General features: G+C 38.6%; 1 protein-coding gene across 2 annotated transcripts in view; it reads left to right on the top strand.

Moving 5' to 3' along the window:
- The first annotated feature begins 5527 nt into the window (after positions 1-5527).
- CROT (carnitine O-octanoyltransferase) overlaps positions 5528-23224 on the top strand; it is a 31628-nt gene continuing 13931 nt past the window's right edge. Inside the window, exons 1-8 of one of the 2 annotated variants that reach the window (XM_027847803.1) lie at positions 5528-5609; positions 6540-6659; positions 7121-7207; positions 16429-16563; positions 17562-17686; positions 20115-20296; positions 20448-20572; positions 21996-22104. In XM_027847803.1, coding sequence (XP_027703604.1) covers positions 16449-16563; positions 17562-17686; positions 20115-20296; positions 20448-20572; positions 21996-22104 — 656 coding nt within the window. In that variant the 5' untranslated portion in view covers positions 5528-5609; positions 6540-6659; positions 7121-7207; positions 16429-16448. Of the gene's footprint in view, positions 5610-6539; positions 6660-7120; positions 7212-16428; positions 16564-17561; positions 17687-20114; positions 20297-20447; positions 20573-21995; positions 22105-23224 lie in introns of both variants that reach the window. The other variant, XM_027847802.1, reaches the window with a different exon arrangement.

Here is a 23224-nt window from a genome sequence, read left to right as displayed (position 1 = left end):
AGAGGGGGAAGGTGAGAGGGAATGAGTAAACCTTACTCTCATTGGAATTGGCTTAAGGAAGGAATAACATACCCACTCAATTGGATATGGAAATCTATCTTGCCCCACAGGAACATAGGGGGGAAGGGAATAAGAGTGGGGTGATAGAAGGGAGGGCAGATTGGGGGAAGAGGTAATCAGAAGCAAATACTTTTGAGGAGGGACAGGGTGAAAGGAGAGAATAGAATAAATGGAGGACAGGATAGGATGGAGGGAAATATAGTTAGTCTTTCACAACATGACTATTATGAAAGTGTTTTGCATGACTACACATGTATAACCTATATTGAATTGCTTGCCTTCTCAATGAGGGTGGGTAGGGAGAGAGGAAGGGAGGGTATTTGGAACTCAAAGTTTTAAAAGTGAATGTTAAAAATTGTTTTTACATGTAACTGAGAAATAAGATACACAGGAAATGGGGTATAGAAATCTATCTTACCCCACAGGAAAATAGAAGGGGAAGGGAATAAGAGAAGGGGGGATGATAGAAGGGAGGGCAGATTGGAGGAAAGGATAATCAGAAGCAAAAACACTTTTGAGGAAGGACAGGGTGAAAGGAGAGAGAGAATAGAATACACAGGGGTAGGGGGAATAGGATGGAGAGAAATACAAGTAGCAATAGTAACTGAAAAATAAATGTTTTTTGAAGCAAGTTTCTCTGATAAAGACCTTATTTCTCTTACATATAGAGAATAGTGTCCAATTTATAAAAATAAGAGCTATTCCCCAATTGATAAATGATCAAAAGATATAATCAGTTTTCAGATGAAGTAATTAAAGCTATCTATAGCCATATGAAAAAATATTCTTACTATTTATTGGAGAAATGCAAGTTAAAACAATTCTGGGGTACTATCTCATACCTATTAGATTAGATAATAGGACAGAAAAGGTAAATGACAAATGTTGGAGGGTATGTGGGAAAAAGGAGACATTAATGTACCATTGCCAGAGTTGTGAATTGATTAAACCATTCTATAGAACAATTTGGAACTATGTCCAAAGGACTGTAAAACCATGCATACCATTTGACATGGCAATACCACTAGTAGGTCTATATCCCAAAAGAGATAAAAAGCAAAAAGGAAAAGGACTTATATGTACAAAAATATTTATAGCAGATCTTTTCTGGGGGTAAAGAATTAAAAATTGAGGGGATGCACATCAATTGGGGAATGGCTGAATAAGTTGCGGTATATAACTATGATGGAATACTATTGTACTATAAGATATGATGAGCAGGATGCTTTCAGAAAAACCAAGAAAGACTTAAACAGGTTGACTCAAAGTGAAATGTACTGGGTAAAAAGTGACAGCAGTATTGTGAGATAATCAGCTGTGAATGACTTAGCTATTCTCAGCAATACAATGATCCATGACAACTCTGAAGGACATAGGAAAAAAATACTATCCATCCCCAGAGAAACAACTGATGGGGTCTGAATACAGACTGAAGCATCTTTTTTTGTTTTTTTTATTTCATTTTTCTTGAGGTTTTTTTTTTTTTTGGTTGGTCTACATTTTCTTTCACAACATGACTATTATGGATATGTTTTGCATGACTACACATATATAGCCTATATGGAATTGCTTGCCTTCTCAATGGGGGGGTGGTGTTGGGGAGGGAGAAAGGGAGAGAATTTGGAACTCAAAGTCTTAAAAATAAATGTTAAAAAAATTAAATTTAAAAAAGTTTTTCTGGCTGGCTGCTTTTTAAATCTTTAAAAGGAACAGAATCTAGCTCAAAACAGACACATGACACAGACATTTTACATTTTACAAAGACACAAACAGACAAAATGACAAGACAAATACAAACCGACACAGATAGTTTTAACAAAGTACCCAATTACAATTCTAATTTTAACAGACGTACACAGTTACTGAGGCATGCAATTTAAAGAAACAATGGAGCCACACAATTAAAATTTTACACAGGCATACAGTCCAAAATCAGCAGAGGCACACAGATGGACCATTAATCAGAGGTGTGCTTTTTAAGAAAGGATATTCTTACCAGAGTGATCTGACACAAACTGGGTCACTGGAGGTGCCCTGGAATTTTCCTCACAAAGAATTGTGAGCTGGACCAATGCGGGGGTTCAAAGATTGGAGCAGGAACAAGGCCAGAGTGCTCACCAGATGGGAGGTGAAGGGTCAGATTCTGGAGAAATAAATCTCTAGTGACACCTAGTCTGTTCTCATTGGTACTGGAGAATACATTGGCCCAGTCCTGTGTCCAGATCCACTTCTGACACCAATTAATGTCAACTGGATCAAACCAGCCTCTAATCTGTGGATGACCAGAGATGAACTGAGCAGGCTAGAGACAGTAGTGTCAGGAATCAAACAGAAGTTTAATTTCAAAGTGAGGGAAAATGCTTGCAAGCAAGGAGGGGATCTAGACAGATATGGTAGGGCCCCACCCCTAGTGAAGGGACCCACTTTAGTGGGGCTGAACTTTGATTTACATATTTGTGGCTAGACAAAGAGTCAAACAGTGTAGTGTAGCAACAGTGATGAGGCACAACAACAATAGTGAGGCAAGGTTTTCTGGTGACAAAAAGTCAATTCATAGCAGGGCTTCATGTCCCAGCCAAGCTCAGGGACTATCAGTTCCAGAAGATGAGCGCAAAGGATTGTTATTATGTCAAGCTCAGGGCATAGCTTGCTGGGCCTTAGCTCTGGAAAACACTGTGTCCCATATGGGGTGGGGCAAGGCAGTTGGGGTTAAGTGACTTGTCCAGGGTCACACAGCTAGTAAATGTTATGTGTCTGAGGCTGGATTTGAACTCAGGTCCTCTTGACTCCAGAGACGTTGCTCTATCCACTACGCCACCTAGCTGCCCTATACCCTAATACTATCTTGACCTTATCTGTGAAGAACAGCAGGAAGGCCACAGTTCAGCAGGACTATAGTGTGGGAAGAGTAGTAATGAGTGATAAAGCCAGGCTTGGATATCTCACTTATTAAATAAAGTGGTTGGATTGGACGTTTTCCAGGGCCCCTTCTGGCCGAGACACTCTAGGAGTCCGTCAGCCTAGAATAAACATAGGCAATATATTGTATCAATGTGAAGGGAACTTGACTCACTGCTCTATGCCTCACCCCTGGGAGCTAAGAACAGGGTAAATGAGATCCTGAGGAAAATGCCAGTGAATAGATAATGTCCTGGGCTGGCAAAAGCAAAATGGAAGAGGAAGCCAATGTTGAGGCAAAGACACATAGCAGGGTGGCGAGGAATTGAGGGATAGCCAGTGTTGGTATTAGTCCTTTATAAGATTGGTCCTTTATAAGTTGGAAGGGACTCAAGTAATTATCCAATCCACTTCCCTCATTTTACAGGTGGAAAAACTGAAGTATCCAGAGGCAAAGTAGCTCAGGGTCTTCTGATTTTTGGTTCAGGGCCCTCTCCACTTACACTACTGCTGTTGTTGGGCAGAATTGTAGAGCCAAAGAATGAGAGGAGCCAGAAGAGAGATGAGAGGTCAACTTAGCCCTGTTACTTATTGCCTGTGTGACTGCGAACAAATCACTCCACTGCTCTGGGTCCAAACTTCTTTATTCGTAAAATGAGAGCTTTAGAATAGAATAATTCATAGGTTCCCAAAGTGGGCAATACCACTCCCTGGGTGGGGACTGGAACTTTCCAAGGGGGGGGTGACAATTGTTGGGGAGTTGAATAAAAATAAAGGGGTGGTGGAAGCATGAGGAAAGAAGAGAAGAAATTTTTGAAAAACCATTTGTTCATGTTTCATCTGTTGTGTAATAGAGTTAAAGTCATAGTGATTACATTATTTTCCAAATAAACACACAAAAGGCAAGTTATAACTCATCAGTGGTTGTCCGCCTACAGGTCTTAATAAACAAGTGTTGGCAGGGAAGCTTGCTGCACGTTGTTGGGAAGTCCAGCATGCATCAGCAGGAATATGTGTGTGTGATGATTTGTTTACAATACAATACTATACAGTTATGTGATACAATATTGCATCATCAAAATTTCAATGCAGGAAAAAGCCCCACAAATTTACAATAAATTATTAAATTTAAGATGCATTATTTAAAATATATTTTATATTTTTTGAAAGGATGCAAATTAAAAAAAAATTAAAGGGTTAAAGAAGGTAGATTTCCAGGGGGGCTCTGAGTAATTTTTTTTTTTTGAAAAGTGGGCAGTAGGCCAAATAAGTTTGGAAATCTCTGGAATAGATGATTACATGATTCTTTCCCTTTTCTCCACTCACACAGGCCACTACCCTGCTTCAGGACTTCATTACCTCTTACCTGGAACTACTGTAATAGCTTTTAAATTTTTTTCCCCTGCTTCCAGTCTCTCCACCTCTCAAATCAATCCTCCATATGGCTATCAAAATAATCTCCTTAAAGCACAAGTTTTCCTTGCCAAGAAGTTTCAGCGGCTCTCTATTCCCCCAGGATAGGAGCACAGGTACATAGATTTAGAGCTGGACTGGATATCGGAGGCTATTTGAACTCATTTTGCATATGAGGAAACTGAGACCCAGAGAAGTTACATGACTTGTCTAAAGGTCCTACAGGCAGCATCAGAGACAGGATTTAAACCCAGGTCCTTTTAGCCTCACTTTGAATTGACATTTAAAGTCCTATACCATTCAGCCCCAGTTCATTTGCATTTCACACTACTTCCTATAACACGTTTATGTTCCAACCAAGCTGATCTACTTGTTATGGGAAAAACCAAACATCCTCCCTTCCACCTCAGTGTCTCAGTACACAGGTTGGCTCCCTGTTCCAGGAATGCCTATGTCCTCATCTCAGAACTTTCCTTGAGTCTGAGCTCAGGATAGACTTGGAATGGGAAGCCTTTCCTGATCACCCTATTCATTAATATTATCTCTCTACCTTCAAATGATATCACAATTACATTTCTGTTCCGTTATTTAGGGCAGTGCAGTTGGCAGTTTTTGTCTTCATGCCTTGGGGCCTAGCATGTAACAATTGTTTAATAGGATTTAGAAATATATGATATATATGATATGTGATATGAAATATATGATATGGACCTCTCTAGTCTTCCTCGGTTTCCTCGTCTGTGCCACGGAGGGTTGCACTTACTGGCCTCTGAGGTCCCTCATCCTATGACCTAATCCCATGGTCCATGGCACAGACAGGAAACTGAGGCTCAGAGAGGGACATGAGGTCTCGCAGGAGGTGAGTTGAGCTGAGGTTTGGGTGGGTCCTACCAGTCTCCGGCTTCGTTCTTCCACGCTCCACGTGGCCAAGGCCAGAATGGGAGGGGCGGGGAGTGGGGAGGAAAGAGAGAGAGAGAGAGGGAGGGGGAGAGACAGACAGACAGACAGACACAGACACAGACACAGACACAGACACAGACACACACACACACACACACACACACACACACACACACAGTGACGTCATGTACTAAGCCACGCCCACCGCCCCGCCTCCCGCCTCTGGGGCGGGACCCTCGCGGCTTTCCGTCCGCCCCCTCGACCGTGGTTTAATCTGGCCGCTAGGGAATGGGAAGGTCAACTGGCTCTGAGCGGAGTGCGCCGAGTGCCAAGAGGAGGTGAGGGGGCAGCCGGGAGGCCCCAGCTCAGGCCTGAATCCGGGCCCGAGAGACCCGCGAAGCCCCCGAGCCCGGAGAGGCGCGAGAGCCGCCGCCGCCGCCTCCCCTCCCCCCACCCTGCCACCCTGAGCCTTCCCTGGTGAAGCTGAGCGCGAGCGCGGGCGCGAGGTGGGCTGGGCTCCGGCTCCGGACTCCGACTCCGGGCTCCGGCTCCGGGCTCCGACTCCGACTCCGGCTCCGGCTCCGGCTCCGGCTCCGGCTCCGCGTTCCGGGCTCGCGCTGCGGCTCGGGCTGGTGAGCCGGCCGGGCTGTCCCTGTCCGTGCGTCCCCGCGGGCAGTGCCCTTCTCTTAGCCCCTGGGCTTGTCTGCTCCCTTTCTTCCTCCCTAAGTGCTGGGCTGTCCGTCTTTCCTCTTGAGTAGATGTCTGCCTGTCCATCCCCTCCAGTGTTTGTCCCTCTCTCTCGTTCCCTAAGCGCTTGTCTGTCTCTCTGTCCCTTTGAATGTTTGTCTGCGCCCCTCTTAAGCCAGCTGGTGCAATGGGTAGAGACTCTCCTTTGTGAGCTCCAGCCTGGCTCCAGACACTGACCAGCTGTGTGACCCTGGGCAAGTCACTTCATCCTGTTTGCCCCAGTTTCCTTATCTGTAAAATGAGCTGGAGAAGGAAATGGCAAACCACTCCACTATCTCTGCCAAGAAAACCCCAAATGGGGTCACGAAGAGTCGGACATGACTGAAAAACAGCCAACGGCTTGCCCCTCTTGCTTCTTAAGTACTTGTCTGTCTTTCAGTCTCTCCCTTAAGTGCTTATCTGTCCTCTTTCTCCCTCTCTGGTTGAGGGTGATTGTGTGTCCCTAGTTGTCTGAGTTTGTGTCTTCTAATCCTTCCCATGGGCAATTGTGGAATGAATGATCCCTGTCCTTTTGCTGCTAGGTGGTTGGACCGGAGCCCCTTCGTGGAGCCTTGAGAAGAACCGACCGTCTCACCAGATTTATATTCACCCAAGACATAACTTGGCAGCTGATTGCTGTGGAATGAGATGCTTTTCTTTGAGTGAGAACAGTTGTATAGATTACCTTCAGTCCTTTTATCTCCCCTTCCAAGGCCCTTTCTGAAAAGACCTGTGTTCTGCTGTTTCTAAGTTTTCTTAAGTTTGTCCACTTTATGGTTTAGGGAGAGAGATTTCCTGAAACCTGGAAGCCATTTTTGAGAAACAGAAATGTGACTTAGTTCTCTTTCCTCTTTTGGAATCTGAGGAAGGGAGACAGACACATCAGAAATCCCCTGGGAAAGAAACTATCTACCTTTTCCGAGTTTAATCAGGAGGGTAACTCAATGTCATTTTGTTTGGTATTTTAGTTAGTGAACCTTTCTTTTCATATGTTCTGGTAATTTTAAAAACTATTTTTTGCCAGTTATCCCTTTCATTTAAGGTTTGGAGGTCAGTTACAAATCCCTGCTAGTTTTTCTTCTCAGTGTTTATTGATTTTGCCTCTTCTTTTTTATTTACACAGTTTCTTCTCCATTTCAAGCCCTTGACACCTGATACCACTGCAGCAGACTCTTCTGTGGTTATACAACCCTTCTACTTGGCATACCTTGTAGGTATGTTTAACATTTCTAGAAGAAAAATCAGAAAGCATGGATGGACAGATGATATTCCTTTTGCCAAATCTAGTTAAGACTCCACTTTCCTTTCTTGAAAATGGAATATTCTCAGGACATACATGATTACTGTACTTAGCTCTTTTCCATTTCTACCACCCAGAATTACTTTCTATGATAATCTCTGCCAATTCACTGCCTCTGTGAATCCTACCCTAATTAACCCAGTCCCACTATGACAACTCCTTTACTCTGAAGTTCCTTGGCATGTATGCCTTCAGTTCATATCTTGTGTTTTTATGCTTTTTGGCCTGCTTCTTTGTGGATGTTCCCAGTGACTTTTAACCTCACATGAAATAATTATCAATATTTATTTTAAAACTATTTACTGTTTGCCTAGGACTTTGCTAGATACAGTGAAATTTGTTTTTTCTGTCAGAACTTTAGACAGCTCTAATTGTTAAAAACAATTTTTTTATCCTTATCAATGTGAATTTTCTGTAATTTTCTCTCCATTTCCCCTATTTTGCCCTCTGAAGCCATATGCAATTAAATTTATTTAACTTAAACTTCTCTTCTCATTAATTTTTCCCCTAAAATCTCACCTCCTTATAACTTCTCTATTTCTGTGGCTGGCACCTCCATTCTTCCAGCCACCCAGGTTCTTAGCCTGGGAATTATCGTTAGCTCTTCACTCTTGCTGATCTCCCTCCCCCTACCCAGGTCCTAGTTTTATCAGTGCTTTCTCCACAGCATCTCTCATGGCTGTTTCCTTTTCTCCACTTGTCACAACCAACCTAATTCAGGCCCTCATCATCTCCTGCCTGGACTGTTGCAATAGCCCCTAGTTGGTCTCCTTGCAGCCATCTCTTGCTTCTCCAAAATGATATTTCAGAAGTACAGTTCTGTCCATGTCAACCCCTCATTCAGAAAGCTTCAGTGATTCCCTATCACCTTGACAAAAAAAATAAAGACTTTTGTGCTTGGCATTTAGACCCCTCCACAATATAAGTCCAACTTATCTTCCTGGTGTGATTATAGAGTATTCTTCCTCTGGTATTCTGGGTTCCAACTAAACTGACCTATTTGCTCACACCAGATATTTCCTGTCACCATGCTTTTGTAAAGGCTGTGCCCCATGCCTGGAATATTTTCCTTTCTCATCTCTGAGGCTTGGAACCCTTATTTGCCTTTGAGTTTCAGCTCAAGTCCTCTCCTGTAAAGTTGGATTAACAACTGAATTCCTCCATCCCTTTCCCCCCAAAAATTTATTACAGATATCTTTTGTATACATATTTTGTATTCAAGGTTGCCTGTGGCACAATGGGGTTAATTGGTTCTTTACCTGGGGGCTCCCTACACTGTTGAAATCACAAGTACAGGCCAAAGATAATACTTTGTAATATTTCTGTGTGTGTTGTTCCTAACCTGCCTTCTCCAATAGAGTTTAAGTTCTTTGTTTTTCTTTTTTCTCTTTCTATCCCCAGCATGGAGCACAATGTCTGGCACGTAGCTTAATAAATGCTTGTTGAACTAATTTCTAGCCCTTCAAGTATATGAACATAACTTTTTTTTCCTCCAGTTTCTCACTATAGACTCTTTTCCAAGATAAATCTTACTAGTTCTTTGTATCCATATGATGTAGTTTTGAGTATCATCACTCCCCTCCCCCCATCCTCTGGATGTGTTATTTGTCAATGTCCCTTTTTAATGTAATTCCAAGAACTGAATACAGTAATCCAGGTAAGATTTTGACTGGTACAGTGATCGTATTACTGGACCTGTCATCTTCCTTGTTCTGTACACTATAATTCTATTAATGAAACCCCAACATTTTAGTAGCTTTTTTTTTGGCAGAAATATCACCCTTTTGATTCATATTAAGCTTGCATCCAAATAAATGTTTAGGTCTTTTTTTTTTTTTTTTAACATAGACTGCTGTTAAGCTAGGTTTTCTTTTTTCTTTTTGATGAGGCAGTCGGGGTTAAGTGACTTACCCAGAGTCACACAGCTAGTAAGTGTCATGTGTCTGAGACTGGATTTGAACTCAGGTCCTGCGGACTCCAAGGTCAGAGCTCTATCTACTGCACCACCTAGCTGCCCCTAAGCTAGGTATTCTTCATCCTTTACTTAAGAATTTAATTTTTTTTAAGCCTGAGGTCAAGACTTTCCATTTATTGCTTAATTTAATCTTGTTTGACCCATTTATGACAAACTGTTGAGATAATTTTAACTTCTTGATTTTCTGTATATTAGTTCTCCCTTCCAGATTTATATCAGTAAATTGGACACATTTTTTTTTCTATATCTTTGTTCAAGTCATAGGTGAAAAGATTGACCAGGACAGGGCTGGACAGAGCTCTGGCATAGTACTACAGTCCTCCATCCAAATCACATGTATCCACAAGTCTATATTCTTGAGTCATTCAACCACTTATGAATCTACTTAACTATATTATGAAGCAGCTCACATTTACGCATCTTGTCCACAAGAGTATCATGAAAGACTTTGTTAAATGCTTTACTGTTACTGGTTCCTAGTAATTTAAATACTTTATTAATTTCTTTCATTTTGACATCACCTTTATTTCCCAACATGTCCCTTCTCCCTCCCCCATTCAGAGAGCTATCCATGAAATCAAAGATTAAAAAAGAGAAAAAGAAGCATTTCAGCAAAACTAGTCAACACATTAGTCAAGTCTTACAATATATACAGTGAAACACATCCCGGGGGTTCCATCTCTACAAAAAAAGGAAGAGAGGAGGGTTGTTTCTTATGGCTCTTCTTTACAGTCAAACTTAGTCATACACAGTATAATACTCCTCATATAATACTAGTGTGTACTAAGTATATGTTTCTAGTATAATGACTAAGTAGAACCATAACAACAAATCTCCTCCCCCCTTTTTTTCCTGCAGAAGTGGAACCCTGTAGTTGTGTTTCATTGTGTATATATTGTCAGAATTAATTGATATTAACTAGTTTTGCTGAAATCCTTCTTTTTCTCTAATTACACAACCTTCAATTTTGATTTTTGTTATTCTTGTTCTTTCCATTTACATTGTTGTAGTTATTGTGCATATTATTTTCCTGATTGTGCTTCTTTCTCTTTGTACTAATTCATATAAATCTTCCCATGTCTCATTGTATCTTATGACTTAATACTGTTCTGTCACATTCATGTAACACAATTTGTTTAGCCATTCCCCAGATGATTGGCATTTACTTTGTTTCTAGTTCTTTGCTACTACAGAAAGCACCACTTCCTCTTCCAAGTGTTCATAAGCCATCGAAATAATTGATAATAGAATTTTACTAGGGATCTGTGTCAAGCTTATTGGTCTATAGTTTCCAGAGGTTACCTTTCCTCCATTTTGAAAATCACATTTGTAAGTCTCTAGTCTGCTGATGCCTTTCTTGTTCTCAGTGAACTTTGTGATCCTCTCCATCCCTTAAAAACCAAGTCGAATGCCATTTTCTCCATAAAGTTTTCTCTGAACCCCCCCCAACTGATAATGACCTTCTACCCTTGCATTTCCAGCAATACTTTGTACCTCTTATGTATTGTGTTGTATTATAATTATTTGTATATGTGTCATAGCCTCTTCCTTAGAAAGTAAGCACCATGAGAATCTGTACCCATGCTCCAATCAAATATCTGCAGCTGCCTATAAGAGAGCTCACTTGACTTTCCTGATATGAATTCAAACTCAGTGTATCCAAAGTTGTCTGTCCTCCCCTCACCGCCATCCCCCACCCAAAATGATCTTATTTCTTTCTGAGATGTCATGATTCCTCTACATTTCCAAGTTAGAAATCCTGTAATCATCTTTGTCCTCTTTCATTTACAATACAATACTGTACAATGTAGCACTGACTGTAGAGAACATTATAGGGGAGGAAACAAAGTGGAGATAAGATCCTACTTTGCCTTCAAGGAGCTTATAGCCTAGTAGGGAGATGAGACACCAAGTAAGCTATTGTACATATTATTATAGAGTAAATTCATTAATTACAAAACAAAATGCTATGTGTGGTTGGTGGGGGATGGTTGTTAACCATGGAAAATAAGAAAGGTTAATATCTAATTTACCAGGTTGACAGAAAAGCTCGTTATAAACTTCAAAGCACTCTAAAAATATGAGTTGTTGTTGTTATTACTATTACTGCTATTACAACCACCATCACCACCACTACCACTACTACTATTGTTACTAGTACTATGACTTCCTGGAGGATGTTGGACTTTAAAAGTTTGGTAGGAAGGAGTTTGTAGGTGAAGAGAGGGAAGGGAGTGTGTTGAAGATGCAGTAGAGCAGAGTGAACAAAAATGACAGTAGTCATGAGAGTTCAGAACATGTTTGTGGGACAGTGGTCCATTTTGGCTGCAATGTAGAGTGTATGGAGGAGAATAACATGGGTTAATACTTTAGAATTAGTATAGCATCAGTTTGATGACAGACCTTGAACCCCAGGTAGAAGAATTAGAATTTTATTTGGGAAGCAGTTCTTTTTTCAGGAATTAAAGATTCTTGAGCAGAGAAGTACCACTATTGAATCTGGGTGCAGAAAGATAATTCTGGCTGTGATACACAGCTTGGGAGGGAGAGTGAAGGAGGGAAGACCTGTTGAGCTCTTGTTGTGGTCCAGGGAGATGGTAATGAAGGCTTGTATAAGAGTGGTGGCAACAGGAGTGGTGGTGGTGGTGATGGATGTAAGAGATTGCAGAGATATGTAGAAGAGATGTGAGTCAGAGATAATCCTAAGATTGTTGACTTGGGAGCCCAGGTGGATGATAGTATTACAGAGAGAGTTCAGGATGAGGAGCAGGTTTATTTTTTTAATTGAATATTATTTTTGTTGCATTATTGTCCATATAATATGTATTTAATATTTTTGCTTTTCTGCATTTATTTGTGACATTTTTATACCCTAATACATGATCAGTTTTTTTGTGAAGATGCCATGCAAAGCTGAGAAAAAAGTTTCTATTGCCATTTAATATTCTCCAGAAGTCTGTCATATAACTTTTCTAAAATTCTATTCATGTCTTTTTGTTTTTTCTTTCCTTTTACTTTTTTTGTTTAGATCTATAGAGGTCTAAGAGGAATAAATTGAGATCTCTACAAATACTTTTACTGTTTATTTCTCCCTATAACTCATTTAATTTTCTGTTAAGAATTTGGATGCTATTACATTTGAGGCCCATGTTGAGAATTGATATTAATTTATTGTCTGTGCTACCTCTTAGCAAATTGTAGTTTTCTTGTTTATCTTTTTAAATTACATTTATTATTATTGCCACTTTTTCTGAGATTATGATTACTATCCTTGCTTTTTACTTCAGCTAAAGCATAATAGATTATTCTCTAGTCTGTTATTTTGATTTTGTGCATCTTTCTGTTTCATGTGTTTCTTGTAAATAATATATTGTGAGGTTTTAGTTTCTAATCCATACTGTTACCCTTTTCCATTTTATAAGTGAGTTCATCCCATTCATGTTCACAGTTGACATGGTTAATTGTGTATTTTTGTCTCACTTTTTCTCTTGTGCTCTTCCTTCCCTTTGTTTCTTGCTCCTTCTTTGAGAATTTGTTTTGCTTCTAACTAATCTTTCCCTTTATCTGCTCTCTCTTGTATACCCCTCTTTTCCTTTTCTGCCAATTTCCCTTTTGGGTGAAATGGATTTTTCTACTCATCTGTGTCTGTGTGTGTCATTTAGTCCTCTGCCCAGATCAGAACATAGTTAAATTAAAATATCACCTTCTATGCCCCTCCCCATGAACCACTTTATCATTTTTTTGAGGCATCTAGTTGGGAACTACAATTATGTGAGTTAATTTTCATTATTTTTCCTTTCCCTTTACCCACCTCCCCCCACCAGTATACTCCTTATGTTCCCTTTTCATCCTTCTTTTAAGATCATAGAAGAAAAAAACACTACTCTCAGGCCCTCTGTATAATTAGATTTCCTCTATAATGTGTGATGAGGGGATTCATACAGTCATCTCCACAAAAGAATGCAAAAAGTCTGTCCCTGTTTCATGATTGATAGCTCATACTTAACTGAGAGAAACAGGTTTAGAGAGAAAGATAACAACCTTGGTTTTGGAGATGCTGGTAGGACAGAAAGTTGGAGATATGGGTCAGGACTTGTATGTGGGGCAGGAGTCCAGTTTGGCTGGAGTGTAAAGTTCATGGAGGAGACTACTCTGGGCTAATGCTGTAATGGTAGAGTGGCACCAGGTAGAGGAGGACCTTGAATAGGAGTTTGAACTTGATTTGGGAGGCAGTAAAGAGCCACTGAAGGAGAGGAGTGAGAGATAATCCCAAGATTGCTGATTTGGGAGCCCAGGTGGATGGTAGTGTCACAGAGAGAAATCAGAACGAGGAGCAGGTTTAGGGGAAAGAGCAATGAATGACCTTTATTTTAGACATGTTGAATTTGAGTTGGTGCTGGTGGGGCAGAAAGTTAAAGATGGAACTGGAGCTCAGAACAGAGGTCAGGAATGGAAGTGTAGACTTGGGAGTCCTCTGCATAGAGGTAGTAGTTGAAGGTGGGGAGTTAATTAATAACAAAAACTTCAAAATCACAATGAAAGCAAACAGGATTTAGAATATAAGCTGTTCAATTTTATATAAACTCGGTTTTCTAAAAATTAGATAAATACAGTATCAACTCATGACCTACCTCCATTTCTATTTCTGAGGTGCTGTCCAGGATTACATAACATGAACAGGAAGTATATAAGTGATCTCTAGTTCTGAATATGTATTTCAAGGAGGGAGGAGTTCTTTCTCTAGCCCAATCATACCCAGCTTCCAAGAAGAGATGAGAAAAATCTGCTGACAGACATGTTAGAAATAGCCTTGCAGGTCCTGTTGGCCACTGTTTTGTTTTTTTGTTTTGTTTTGTTTTGTTTTTAAATGGTCCTGGCTTAAGTAGCGCCAAAATGTAACACTATAATTTTAGGGAGTCTGCTTTTTCCTTATAATTAAAAACAGATATTGGCTATAAAATGTGGCTATTTTCTGACTCTTCAATTTTATGTTTGTTTTCCACTGGGAACAGAGGACGCTCATGTACAGGTAGGTGCATGTAGTCTCTTACCTTGATTAAAATAGGGAATGATGAGAGGAAAGTATGATGAAAAGGGGGATGAGTGGCTTCAGTGAGGGCAGGTACAACTAAGTAGAGTTGTTATGACCCTATCCATACTTATCTTCCACTACCCTGTGTCCTCAGGCAAATTCACATCACTTCTCTAGGTCTCAGTTTTCTAATCTGCAAAAGAAGGTTTAGATTGTACTAAATGGTTTTTAACAACCTTTCCCAAGGATATTGTTTTGTAATTAAGACTAATCTTACTGTTCCTTACACATACTGTACTCATTCCTTCCCTCCAATAGGAATGCCAATCTCTGCTCCACTTTTCAAATCCTCATTTTAGAGTGCCCAATTCGGTGAGTCTCACCTCCAAGAAATAATCCCTCTAATATTTGTCTTTCCTTTCTTAGGATTTTTTATAACACTTAGAATAAGTATAAGAAAATTTCATAATATCATCTAGTCTAGGGATTATTTTCCTGGGCCTCATGAACTTTTATTTTTACTATTTAATAACTATTTAAACATATTGGTTTCCTTTGTAATTCTAAGCATTTTATTTTATACATTTAAAAACATTCTGAGTAGGATTCCTTAGGCCTCAGCAGATTGCCAAAGGGGTCTATGTCTCTAAAAAGGTTTTGAACCCTTGATGTAGTCCAACCCTCTTATTTTAGAGATAAAATATCACTGAACTTTAGTTAAGTGACTTGCCCAAGGTTACACAGATAGTAAGCCAAAGACTTGGTATTCTAGCCCAGGTCATTTCAATGACCTTTTGATTGATTCATATTGTCTTTTATTCTCTTAATTTTTCTATGTCTATTAATCCTATCTCTCTAGCTGAGCCTCATCATCTTTAATTTTCAATTGAACTTAACCATTCCCTCAATCTACCATCCTATTCCTGCTTTCTTTCCCAGCCAAACTCCTAGAAAAAGTCCTCTGTTCCTCATGCTTCCATTTACTTGCTCCTTACTCACCTAACCCCTTACAAACTGGCATCAGTCCCTACACTGGCACATAGTAGGCTCTATATAAATTCTTATTCCTTTCCCTTCCCCCCTACCAACTTAATTGAAATTGCTGTTTCCAGGTTACTGGAGATTGCTTAACTGCTAAATTCTCTAGCCTTTTCCCTATCCTCATCTTACATGACCTCTCTACAATTTTAGACACTTTTGGTCATCTTTCTCTTGACAGGACTTTGATTTTCTCTGGGTCTCCTCCCACCTCTTGTACTATTTCTTTTCAGTTTTTCTTGGTGGATCATCATCCATATCTTGGATTTTGGTGGTCTCCCACAAGGCAATATCCCAGGACCTCTTGTTTTCTTTCTCTATACTCTTTTGATGCTGTCATCTGCTCCCACTGGTAACTGCATGGGTAATTGATTCACATCTTGAATCAGAAGAGTTCTAAATCTATATACCCAGTCCTCAACCAGCTCCTGAACTTATCCTGGCATCAAAAGTTCTTCAGAATCTGGATTCAACCTACATTACCTGGTTTATTTCACATCACTCACCTTTATTCATTTTATATTCCAGCCAAATGGATCTAAAAGCTCTAATAGCTGTTCCCTAAAGGGCATTTCATTTCCAGTCTACATGCATTCACACAGGCCATTCCTTATGTCTCGAAAACACTGCCTCACATCCCTTCTCCTTTCTGCTTCTCCCCACCCCACTTTATCCTCTTTCAAACTAAGCTAAGCGGCTACCTTCTATGGGAAGTCTTGTGTGATCCCTTTGTTCTTGAGTGCTCTCTACTTAGTGAGAAACCCTTCTTTACTAATCTGTGTGTATCTTGTATTCCTCCTCCTCAGCAGAAAAAAAAAAAAAATTCAACGAGGGTGGGGCTAATTTGTGGAAGAGTTTTGTTTTGTTTTGGTCTTTGTATCCTCGGCTTAAGAATTGTTTGCCGAATTGTACTATGTTGTAAGCTTCTTTCAGAACAGGAACTATTTGTTATACTTACTCTATGTCTCATAATGCTTTACATCTATGTTGGTCCTGGGCAAATGGTAAATACTTTGTTTGGACCTAATGATTTTTAAAAAAATAATTTATAATCAGGCACTGATTTGGTTTTCTTTAACTTTACAGATTTTACTCTCTCTAGAATCATGGAAAACCAGTTGGCTAAGTCAACTGAAGAACGAACATTTCAGTATCAGGATTCTCTTCCTTCATTGCCTGTTCCTTCTCTTGATGAGTCATTAAAGAAATACCTTGATGCAGGTATAGCTCCTCTGATATTTTTGCATATATTAAATGGCATTTGATTTCAAATAAGGAAAAATACCAAAAAATAGTTGAGTTGAGTTGCTTGGTCCTCTGATGTCCCAAGGCATTTTAGAAATAGAACAAGATGTTAATGATATAAAACATAGTCTTTAAAAATTCTCTCTCTTATCTCCTGTTTTTTCTTACTTTTCTATCCCTTATTCCTTTCTTTTTCCTGTTTCTCTCCATCTACTTTGACTTGCAACTACATTTTTTTTCTTATTTCCTATAATTTAATCATTCTAATAAGATTTTATCAGTTTGGAGATTATTTGCATCATTGCTGTACTCTATGATGACACTAATAAGTTGACTTTATTCCCACTCTTCTAAGTTACTGAATATTGATCTTATTTGATTTCTAACTACTCTCTATGAGTTTATTCAGTGTATGCCCACGTAATGGCTTAATCTTTTTTAGTCACTTTGCTTTTCTTACAACATGCAGAAATGTTTGAGCTACTTTGTGGCACCTCTAGCTATTTTGGTGTAGGCTTTACAACATTTTCTCAATTAATTGACACCAGTAGTTGATACTCGAGGACTAGTGCCTCTCATCAAGGACTCCAAATGACTAAGACTTTGTTCTAGTATTGGTTATGACTGAACAGGATTCCCTTAACTATTTGTTTAAAATCCAGAAGGCAGTGCATTATCTAACTTGTTAGTTCATTATTATTACTGAATGATTTTTTCTCAAAAAAGTGAAATCTTCAAGCATTTTTAAGAAGTGGTAGACAAGATTGCATTGTGCCAATTAGTATTTCTTTTTGCTGTATGATATTCTCATTGTTATTTACTTGTAAACTCCATTATCCTTACTCTTTAAGTTGTTAGATTGCTAACATGCGTAATACATTGTTTTACATATATAAATACCAACGCATGCATAGCTAATATGGACTGAGGTGGCTTGTGATGTTTTTTAAAAATATTACATTTTCCCTTCACAGTTAAGCCATTTGCAAATGAAGAAGAATATAAACAAGCAGAAGAAATAGTTCGAAAATTTAAAAATGGAATTGGAGAAAAGTTGCAGCAGAAATTACTTGAAAGAGCAAAAGGAAAAAGAAATTGGGTACTTATATGTTTTTACAAGTATAGCTGACCAATTTGAGGATGTTAATATAATGTAAAATATAGTCCAAATACACACACAGTATATATGGCATATATTCTTTTAAATATATTGTAATTTTTATTTGGTGTTCACTTTTTAAGAGTGATTTTTCTTCTTTTAGTAGGTAACAAAGCCAGCTATTGCTATAAAATTTTTTAGACTGTTAACTTCATTATTATAATTAAAGACTTGGGGGTATATTCTCTACAATGAAAAGTACATTTGATCCCTGAAGGTCTGGGTGCTTGAAATTTAGGAGTTAAAACTGCAAATCTACTTCAAAGTCACCCAGTACCACCTCTCTCATTTTACAGATGAAGACATTGAGGCCAGAGAGACTCAGTGATTGCCCCAGGCTCATAGAGGTAGTGAGTAGCAGGGACTTCTGACTCTATGTTCAAGGCTTTTCCACTTTTCCTTACCTCTTCTGTGGGTACTTGGCACACTATAGACCGCACGAGACCATTTTGTTAATAAAGGAATGGACTAGAAAGTGTTGCTGCAATATATGCATTACAGCGTATTTATAATGTATGTACAATGTAAATACAATATATTTACAATGTAAAACTTTATAATATACAAATTCAGAGTAATGGTATTTTAGTACTGGTGAAAAAAGGAAGTTGGGGAGATTAAGAATTGCTACTCTTGGGAAGCTAGCCTGTGTAAGTAGTAACCTCTCAGGTCAGAGGAGTGGTCTGTGTGGGACATCAATCTTTTTGCTTTTTTTGGTGAGGCAGTTGGGGTCAAGTGACTTGCCCAGGGTCACACAGCTAGTAGTTAGTAAGTGTGTGTGGGCCTGGGGTGGGGGGGAGTGGTGGACATCAATCTTTTAAGAGCTAGAGGATGGACTTCCATGATAAAAAGAGAGCCGCTTGAATTGGAATATATGCTAATGACTGGCCACATAAGATCTTTTTAAAATAAATACAATACCAAGCTTTTCACCAGCCATTGTCACTTGAGCAGAAGTCTTAGAGCCTTAAAATCCCCGAGTTCTCTGCTTTCCATTTTCAGCTTTGTGTGATTTAATTAGAGCAAAGGTTTGGGAACAGTTGTGACTTGCAGCTTTAGTTAGTCTCATTTATCTTAATTTGAATACCTCCTTCTAACCCTGTCAGACTAGGTTCCTCAAGAAAGGTTTCAGGGTGATTTTATTAGATCTGCTTGTTTGTGCCGGCAAACTCATCAGTTGCATTTGGTGAAAGATCGACCCACCCAGATTTTAGGTTGGTAGATGTAGAAGGAGCAACACCTATGGAAATTTTCAGTAATTTAAAGTGGACTGAAATGATTTAAATTTTTTTGGGAAAATTTTTATGTATTATTTTTTCTAATGACATGTAATAGCAGTTGTTAGCATTTATTTTTAAAAATTTTGAGTTCCAAATTCTCTTCTTCCTTCCATCCCCTCTCTCCTTGAGAAGAAAGCAAGCAACTTGATACAGATTATACATGTTGTACATGTACCATTATGTAAAATTTATTTCCAAATTAGCCATGTTACAAAAGAAAACAGAGACCAAAAAAAAAACAAAACCACAAACCCAAAACAAGAAAAATAAAGTTAAAAAAAAAGAGTATGCTTCGTTCTGCATTCAGACTCCATCAGTTTTTTCTCTGAAGGTAGATAGCATTTTTCATCTTAAGTCCTTTGGAATTGTCTTGGATCATTGTATTGCTGAGTCATTCACCGTTGGTTAAAATGATTTTAATATTAATGAGAGTAGAATACCTATTGTTATTTACAGGGCTAAGGTTGGAATAACCTTAACTGTTATTAACAGATCAACTTCTAAAGGTAGCTTTTAATGTCTGCTATGTGTGCAACCCTAGCTAGAGACTCTGAGGAATTATATAATGTAGAAAATACTCTGGTTCCAGATTAAAATAAGGGCATCTAAGATTTCAGTGTATTGATGTTTCTAAAATGGCCTTTACAGTGATTCCTTGCATTTCATCATTGTGTTCAAGATGCTACAGTGACTTTGGATGGCTGCTTCTTTAGTCCACAGTTTGGTTCTTTTTGCAATTTGGAGTTCTTTCAAAACAGAGAAGAAGCTACAAGAGCATGTGATATAAACCTGTGTGATGGTTATAACTTTTAAAGGAATGTGGTACAGTTGAAAGAACACTAGCTCCAGTCAACAGATCTGCCTTCAAATCTCACCTCTGAAAGTTACAACTTTGTGACCTTAAACGAGTCACTTAATTTCCCGGGTGGATCTCCATTTCCTCATAATGAGAGTTTGGATTAGATGGCCTCTAACAAACGTTTTAGCTCTAGTGTGATCCTAGGATCTATAAGTGCTAAAAAGTAATTAAAAATAAAATATTTCAGTAATTCACCTATTTCTGAAGTTCTGTTCTTGATCACTTTCAGCTGGAGGAATGGTGGTTGAATGTTGCCTACCTGGATGTCCGTATACCATCACAACTGAATGTCAACTTTGGAGGCCCTGCAGCTCACATTGAACATTACTGGCCTCCAAAAGAAGGCACACAGTTAGAAAGAGGATCTATAATTCTTTGGCATAATTTGAACTACTGGCAGCTACTAAAAATGTAAGATAGGGACTCATAAGGATATCATTAAAGATTTACTTGAAGATTTAGATAATGTACACTGTGAAATTTAACTTATGTAAATATAGACATTGAGTTTATGGTAGTTGGATTCTTTGTGTAGCTTTTTGATTAATTTCATTTTTCATAGGGAAAAAGTACCTGTTCATAAAATTGGAAATATACCTTTAGACATGAATCAATTCCGAATGCTATTTTCTACTTGCAAGGTACCAGGAATTACTAGAGATTCAATCATCAATTACTTTAGAACTGGTAAGTAGAGAAGGGGGACTTTGGTTTTTGTTGTTGGGTTTTTTTTTTGGTTTTTTTTTTTCATAAAGACTGGACTTTATGTAGTTTTCAAGGAGAACATAATCATTTTCATTGACATGAAACACTTCAAGGTTTTCAAAATGCTCTATACACATTATCTTAAGAACAACTTCCTTCAACTTCTAATTAATAATGCTCAAATAAAGAGTCATTAAATTTACATTTGTAACATAGGAATGAATACCTCCCGAACAGTACCTACATCATGATTTTGTGTGTATGTGCACATGCATGTGAGTAGAGGTAACGAGATGTAGATAGAACCCTCTATAATAGCAATCTTTTCTTTCCTGCCAATAATGAGGTAAATTTAAATTTAAATTTTGTTTGGAACCCCCAAACTTGAACTTCATACTTACTGATAACTAACAGCATAGTGCTTAAAGAACATTCCCACCCTTCTCAATTTTATATTCATTCTCTTTCACCTCTGAGCTATAGAGAAAAGCTTCATTCAAAAGATAAAAGTTCTTTTAAATTTAATAACTATCAACAAAAGTAATCAGCTGGACACAAAATAAGGGACAGAAGTCTTATTCCACTAGTTAGCCTTTAACAAGGCAGAATCAAACAAATGAACAAGCAACAGAAAATGCTTTTCTTCTCTCTCTCCTCCCGGGACCACCTTAAGTTCCAGCACAGTTGGCTCTGTTTTCCTTCCTTTTTTCTTCTTTTCTTTTCTTTCCATTTCTTCATTACCTCCTATAGATCCATGTCTCAAATTATTTTTTGGATGCAAATTTGATGAAGGGATTGAAGAATTTGAAATTCCAATGGAAGGAGTGTTAAGAATAGGTAGGAGAGGCCTTTATCTTTCAAGAACTAGGTTCTAGGTGTGGCTTTGTAATCATAAACCATGTAATCGCCTCCCCTTTGTAATCTTAAAAAAATCTGGAGCAAGAGGTGATTCTTCTCCTAAGGGTAGGAGTTAGACCTACTTTTTCCCCCCTCAGTGGCTAGCAGCATATCTCCCCAGAGAGTGTGGACATCAGAACCAGAGAGATTACATTGAAAGACTGGTTTAGACTGGGCCAAACCGTAATAGGTTGAAACATGTGGTCTTCCTTTCTACACCTGACATCACAACTTAGGCTTTGGCGATCTCCTGTGTACCATACCTGTGCCAGAGGCAACATGAGAGATGATTTTGAGGAACACAGGCAAAATTTGCAAGGTTCCTCTCTGGTCCTCCTCATACTCTTCCCCCCTTTCTTATTGACTATTTCTGTGTTAACTTGTTAATGTATTTTTATTTAGAGTGCATTTTCAAATGTGATGGATAGATTGTCATGTAAATGGATAGCTATTTTACGTATTTAACTTTTGGAGGATTTAGTCCTGTGTTTTCTACTTCTTGTTCCAGAGAGTGAAGGACACACCCCAAGTCACATAGCAGTGTTGTGTCGAGGTCGAATTTTTGTCTTTGATGTCATGCATGAAGGTTGTATGATGACCCCGCCAGAGCTGCTCAGGTTTTCAAATTACTTTGCATTCTTTGAGTCTTCCTAGGTCATAGTATCTTCCTGGAGTGATCTAGCGCATTCTTTGAGCTCTCTTTTTGAAGGGACATGTGGTTTCATGGAAATGAAAAAGTGTCAGAGAAAAAGTTCTACTTGCTGATTTTGCATTTTTTTTATTTTGAGTTTATATTATTTGTTGAGACTTTTTTGGTGAGATTTTGACCCATTTAAAGACTAAGTAGAAGAAAATTTAGTAAAAAATAGCTTTTAAATGATCAAAAATAACTTTAATGACAGAAGATTGCTTTTGGAGATGTGTTCAATAATACATTTCATCTATAAACTTAAATTGCCCTGCTTCAAAAAGTTGGAAAGAAGCAAAAAAGTTATGGGCTGTAACAAAGCTCATAATTTGAAGCATATGGAGTGTATCCCTAGAAGTACTCCTCAGCTCTTTACCCAAGGCCTGTTTAATCTTCCTTCGTTTGCTGTTGTAACAAGCATGGTTTGTTCCTAATTTCTCATCAGATTAAAGGAGGCAAGGTGCTACTAAAGCAGGCACACAAACAGAGTAAGGGAAAACAGTCTGTACAACCTGATGCTGAAGGAGAAGGCAGAAAGACTATTTTTTAAAAGATACAAAAACTCAAAAAGCAGAGCAGTCAGAGGCCGTTTAAAATCACAGACCTAAAGTTGAAAGGTACTTTGGAGATTGTCTAGTTCAGCTTCCTCTTTTTATAGATGAGCTAACTGAGTCCCCGAGAGGTAGAGTGACTGTCCAGTATCTTTTAGACAGTGAAAGGCAGCATTGACATTTGAACCCAGATCCTGTGACTCTAAGCGCAGCATTCTTTCTACTCAATTACCTGCTGCTAGAGGGACGAATAACGTTTATTTAATGTCCTTGAAAGCTCCTGTGGGCTTACTTCACAGTATTTCCAGTGACCATGGACTGATTTTCACAGTGATGACCAAGAGTCATTAGTGAAAGGTTAAATTATGTTTGGATTACTCTCTTTAAGAGGGGAGGGAAGCATGAAACCATTTAAAAAAAGATTTTCATCCAAAATGATTAAAATAGAAGTTTTGGTATCTTAAAAGGCATGAGCCTAGTAATAGACTGTCTTGTCTG

This window comes from Vombatus ursinus, unplaced genomic scaffold (genome assembly GCF_900497805.2).
Source record: "Vombatus ursinus unplaced genomic scaffold, bare-nosed wombat genome assembly UNPS02005459.1, whole genome shotgun sequence".
Taxonomy (NCBI): domain Eukaryota; kingdom Metazoa; phylum Chordata; class Mammalia; order Diprotodontia; family Vombatidae; genus Vombatus; species Vombatus ursinus.
Note: the sequence above shows the minus strand (reverse complement) of the source record. Positions and strands in the feature narration are given on the sequence as shown.